The 6380-nt window shown below is 36.2% G+C and overlaps 1 protein-coding gene across 1 annotated transcript in view; it reads left to right on the forward strand.

Annotated features, from left to right (window-relative positions):
- Nucleotides 1–4775: 4775 nt before the first annotated feature.
- Nucleotides 4776–6380, forward strand: part of LOC140161976 (aqualysin-1-like) — an 85890-nt gene continuing 84285 nt past the window's right edge. Inside the window, exon 1 of the mRNA XM_072185268.1 lies at nt 4776–4919. Within this exon, the coding sequence (XP_072041369.1) occupies nt 4776–4919 (144 nt within the window). The remainder of the gene's footprint in view (nt 4920–6380) is intronic.

The following is a 6380-nucleotide window of genomic DNA, read 5'->3' on the forward strand; positions in this document are numbered from 1 at the left end:
GATTTTTTTACCGACATTGTGATACCCCATTTGTCAAATGTCGTTCAATATTAACAACACAGTAGTGCTTAAAAATACCCGAATTTAAAAGTTGCAGTTTACAGCCATCAATGGTTATTACGCAAGCATTGTGGCACGTAAAATCCTCCATTTATCCTCGCACTGAATGCAATTCAATACAAATAGCTGCAACTTTTAAATTCGGGTATTTATCTTTACAAATACTGCTGTGTTGCTAATATTAAACGAAATTGGACGAATGGGGTATCAAAATGCGCGTAAATAAATCATCCTTCTTTCTATGTTGACATAATGTGAACACAATTATTAGTTCTGACGCTATAGGCGTATCTATAACAGCTGCGTTACTTTTTGTGCAGTCTTTAGATTTGTTCAATTTAAAAAAATTTCAAATTTCAAATAGCCCTACTATAGGGCATTTTGACCGTAGCAATCCCTGAAAAAAACCCCGAAATACCCCGAGAACTGCTGAAATCCAGTGGCCGCTCATATTTGGTACCCATGTACAGCTACGAATCTCCTCTATCCAGTGATAAGTACAAACATTCTCCAAATAATGTCACAATGACGTCATAATGTGAGCGCACTCTTGCAAAATTGACAAATTCTGGCTTTGTTTTGTACACAGCTAGAATTTCTCAATTTGATTTTCTAGGAATATGTGATTGCCATCAAATTTTAGATATCAAATGAAATGACCTGTTCAAACAAACAAAAAAGTAAAAAGTCAATTTCTCTTGGAGTAATTTTACAAGTGCGAAATTAAAATTTTACTGTAGGCCTATGTAGAAACCTATTTTGGGCCTCACCAACCTCCCTCTATGGTAATTTTTGATGGTCGGTTCTACCTCCGGGTAAGGTGTTGGGGTAAATATTTTATCACTAAAATGAGCGCAAGGGATGGATCTATACAATTAGCTTAGGTCGTTTGGGCGTTAAGACGAGCATTTTCTTAATGACGGATGGAAAACCTTGGGGTGGGGAATGGGGGTTGGTGCGCCCTTTCTGTATGGCTTATTTCTTTCTGGATTGCCCAAAATGTTCATCTGGAATTAACTCAGACGACAGGTTAAACTTTTGTCAGAATTGTACATTTCCTGACCATATTTGAAATAAGCATGAACAAGAACTGATTTAAAAAAGACCATGCCATACATGAAGACCATGTTTCATAATTTTGCATTGACTTGGAATGCTAGTAATTTTTTGTGTGTGGCACAACTAACCTGGTGGGAAATATCGGTATTTATTGGTAAACACCACCAATGACATACTACGAAATACTCAAGAATTTTCATGTTGAATTGAAGCTAAATAGAAAAATGTGTGCTAAATGGAAAGATGTTTACTCGTAGCCCAATCTCGTACATCATGCAACCAGTTTTGGTTTGTGGTTCGACATAATTGCAATTAAACTTTTGCGCCTCAGAAACCCAAATCTAGAACAATCATTATGTTTATAAAGATACAGTAAACTTTCCATGGTAGAGATTGGAACCAAGACAAATTATACCTTAATTAACCCTAGAACTACGACGGGGGACTGATCCTCTAAGATTTTTTATCCGTCATAAAAAACGCACGTTACGCCCAAACGACCTAAGCTAATCTTAGATACATGCTTTGTGCTCATAGAATTTTACCCCAACACTTTACCCGGGGTAGGACCGGGAAGGGGGCAGGGAGGTGGTTGTTGAGGCCCCAGTGATTTTGGTGATTGTCATTTCGCTCTTGTGAACTTATTTTAAGAGATACTGACTTTTACTTGTTAGTTGTGTCGACTTTTGTGTCGACTTTTTTTAGCCACAAATCAATTTTGCCTGTACTTTAGTACATAGCCAGATTTGTCCAAAACTGCATGGGCGCTCTCACATTATGACGTCATAGCGACATTATGTGGGGAATGTTTGTACTTTTGTTTGGTGTCACTGGATACCATAGCTATACATTAGTACCAAATATAACAGTATATGACGTTTATAATTGAAAATTGAGGGGGTGGGGGTTGCAACAACCCCCACTTCGTAGTTCGTGTTACAACATACGGCCCAGTAGTTCTAGGGCTAAGTGTAAATATAAGGTTAAACCGCTATGGGGATAAATACATTATAAAATAAGTACAAACAAGCCTAGTATTGGTTGAGTGGTTCATGAGATAGATCTTGATATTTTGAGAAAATATCTCAAAGCTTGGACTTCTTATGTTGAAGTCTATGGCTAGCACACAGAGCATTAATTAAGACGGCAGTGAAATGCACAGAGGGAACATGTATTTTAAATAAAATTGCCCAATTAATGACGACTCATAATTATTGATAAAATCAGACCCGTTACCACAAAACCCGGAACATAACTGCAGACCTACTGGGAGACAATGGTCTTTAAGTTTTGAGGTATTTTCTCAAAATCTCAAGAGTTTTCTTAAGAACCACTGAACCAATACTAGGCTTGTTTGTACTCATTTTAATGCATTTTTCATGATGTATCCAAATATGGTCATGAAAATTTAAAATCCACGGGCGATTATACGGGAGTCGAAGGTCAAAGTTTTCCATCCCATTCTTGATACCGATGTATTCCTCTCATCATCAAGGATTCGTAAGAAGAGTTCTCATTGACATTATCCGGGTCTTGCATCAAAATCTTAAAAAGTAATATTGTCACATATTCCGAGTCTTCAACTACACCAAAATCTTGGAAAGTAAATTTTTGACATATTCCGGGATTAAGAGGTACACCAAAATCTTCCACGTTGTGTCGGAATGGGTCAGAAATGGTTTGCCTATCGTGTGAGATCGGATGCAGATGTTCAAGTGGAAGTCATGTTCATGTTCAAGTCAACAATCGCTGATAACCTTATCATGTTTATTAGATGTTATTACTTTTCAATTGGTGTCAAAAAGTATAAAACACCCTGCAACTCAGCTTCTGATCACTTTCTGCTTGGAAAAAAATTCAGCGGACAAGCCCGAAACGGTAAGACAATACAATACTTCTTGTCTCTCTTTTACTTCATTACTTCATTACTTCATTACTTCATTACTTCATTACTTCGTTAATTAATTTTGCTCTGTGTGCTAGCCACAGGCTTCAACATAAATGGTCAAAGTTTTGAGATATTGTTTTCCAAAATATCAAGAGCTATCTTAAGAACTACTGAACCAATACTAGGCTTATTTGTACTCATTTGAATGCATCATCATGCTGATTCCAAATATGGTCATGAATATTTACAATTCTGAACTTTTTTTAAATTAAAAACAAATTGAAACTTGTGACATGCAGTTGAAACGGTAAGGCAATACAATACTTCTTGTATCGCCTTAACTCTATTGCTTTAATACTTATCAAGAGCTACCTCAAGAGCCTCTGGGCCAATACTAGGCTTTATGGTATTCATTATAATGCATTGTTCATGCTGATATCAAAGATGGTCATGGAAATGTACAATTCTGAAATGTTTGAATTATAAAATTGAAACTTGACGTCTGGAGTTACCACCCGCGCGGAGAGAGTGAACGTAAGAAAGGTTCTTTTTCAGATCCAAGTAATACTTTAATTCAGGAATCTTGATCACTCAGTCGTGGTGTTTCTAGATGTTTAGTCTTGATGCTGATTCCAAACTTCCGTGTTGCCGTTTATTAATGAGTTGATCGTAGATTTTGTCCAGTTTGTACGTCCCCTCGTCTTTGTGCATGCAAACTACTTCTAATCCAGATTGCTTCTATCAGCCAACGAGTTTTTTTATTGCTTCGTGGTCTATGATATGAGGCTCTTCCCACCCAATTCCGTGATTTGGGGCTGTTAAATGAACTGCGATGGCCGATTTGTGAATGTCTGTTGTTGAGGTTTTTGTTTGAGCCCTGATAAAACTTTTGACAATAACTGATTCGTTTTCTGCAAGCCTTGTGCAGAACTTCATTACTTTATTGTTATGTTTATAGCTACCAATCACTGGTCGTTTAATCTTGATGGGGTGCAGGTGTAAACTAACTGTCATTAATACTCTCCATACGGGTGTCGAACGCAGACGACAATTTTCAATTTCATTTTCAATGAAGAAATTTCAGAATTGTAAATCATCATGGTATTTGTAATCAGCATTAAAAGCGCCTTAAAATTAGTACAAACAAGCCTAGTATTGGTTCAGTGGTTCTTGAGATAGCTCTTGATATTTTGATAAGATATCTCAAACCTGGACTTCTTCTGTTGAAGCCTATGGCTAACATGCAGAGCATTATTAATAAGGAGTATCTCGGTAATGGATTTATTGAACCCCATTTTGTGTTCTGCATAATGATAAAACGTTTTGCCTATACTGTTTCCTAAAATGACCATAAACATTTCTTCAGAATTTAATTTATGTCAAATACTCTCCTTTTTGACTCAGGGAAATAAGAATAATGTTAAATGCTCTCTTAACACCTTCACTGAATTACTGTCTGTCTTACAACGGTTCTGATTGGTGAATTGTGCGATATTTTCATCTGAGTAACCAATCGCTATGCGGTTACGATACAATACAAAATGTTAACCCATTAGAATTACTACCTTTAAACAGCGTTTCTGATTGGTGAATTGTGCGATAAGCTCATCTGAGTAGCCAATCCCTATCCGGTTACGATACAATGCAAAATGTTAACCCACGTGAACGTCTCTGATTGGTGAAATATGCGATAGGTTTATCTGAGTAACCAATGTTGCTGATGGCTGATTGGCCTAATAAATCATATGTTGCCTTTTTGCATCCAATCATGTCATCTCTTTTATTGCGTACAGAACAAATAGGACCAATCATGAGAGTACTCGTTCTTCTCGCCGTAGTGGCTGTAGCCATGGGAGCCAGGCTCCATAAAACAGCGGAGAGGGTTCCAGGATCCTACATCATTCGTCTTCAGGTACAGCATGACCTCATTTGCTAGGTTTAAGATCAAAAGGGGACACTTTGTGCAAAAAACACAAATCTATTTCTTATGCAAATGTTACAATGTGGCTTTAAGTTAAACCTCTTTGGCAGTGTGGTCTTTGTACTGTAAAAATCATTTTTGGTCGAAGTATTTTACATGCATGTTCAGTTCCGTATCAGGGTCAGTTGTATGAGGGGAAAAGACAAAAAATTAGCAGTGTGCATCAGTCGCGGCAATTGCACCGGAAGTGTGCATAAATTGTCAATTTTTTCCGAAATAAAGATGACATTTTGTGTTTACTGTGGCCAATTTTCAATATTACACTTTTAGTTTCTTTTGGGGGTTGAGTTAATAAATAAACAAAATCATTGGCGATACGAAGAGTAACCTCCAAACCCTGCAAGGACAACACGGCCCTTTGGCGAATTCACAAAATCCATTGAAAACCGAACTCAAAATCCAGTTTAATTCAAACATCAAATGTATGGTAAAAAATTATGGCGCGAATTACATTCTCACATTATCTTTACGAAAAAATCTATAGTCACCAAAGGGATCAAGCTATACTAAATTAAAAATTATAAAAGTGAGATTCTTTGAACATAATTTCACCGGTTTATTGGAATTGAACTGATCTATCACTTACCAGTTAATATCCGACGCCAGCCTTTTGTCACACTTAAACGATAGGCGATTAGGCGCCTCTTCACACCTAACGAATGCTAACTAGCGTTACGTTGGAGATACTTACTATTATTTCCTCTTACTTAAGGGCTGGGGTATGAACGTTTGGACAGTATTTATTGTGGGACATTAGAGTACATCAGACATCGAATTGCATTCTGAATACGAAGAATGTCATTCTGATATCAAATAATTTTGATTTTTGAAATTCGCAATTTAATACACATTTTATGGCAAATCATTAAAAATTGATATTTTTGATATTTAACAGTACTTGAAGTAAATTACATAAATCTAATGATATATTCTTAAAGTGTATGTAGCAGGGAGGAAAAGCCGACGGTCAATTGAACATTTTGACCTTTCATATTGAAGATATGGATTTTTTTCCCAAAAAGACCTAATTTTTTTGGTGTTTTGGGAAAAAATCCATATCTTCAATACGAAAGGTCAAAATTTTCAATTGATCGTCGGCATTTCATCCCACCTACATACACGTTAAGTATAAATCATCAGATTTATTAAGTTTACTTCGAGTACTGTTAAATATCAAAATATCAATTTTTAATGATTTGCCATAAAATGTGTATTAAATTGCGAATTTCAAAAACCAAAATTATTTGATATCAGAATGACATTCTTCGTATTCAGAATGCAATTCGATATGTCTGATGTGCTCTAATGTCCCAAAATAAATACTGTCCAAACGTTCATACCCCAGCCCTTAACAAAAAAAAAAAAAAAACACAAAAACAAACAAACAACGAA

The sequence above is a fragment of the Amphiura filiformis genome, chromosome 10 (genome assembly GCF_039555335.1).
Source record: "Amphiura filiformis chromosome 10, Afil_fr2py, whole genome shotgun sequence".
Classification (NCBI taxonomy): domain Eukaryota; kingdom Metazoa; phylum Echinodermata; class Ophiuroidea; order Amphilepidida; family Amphiuridae; genus Amphiura; species Amphiura filiformis.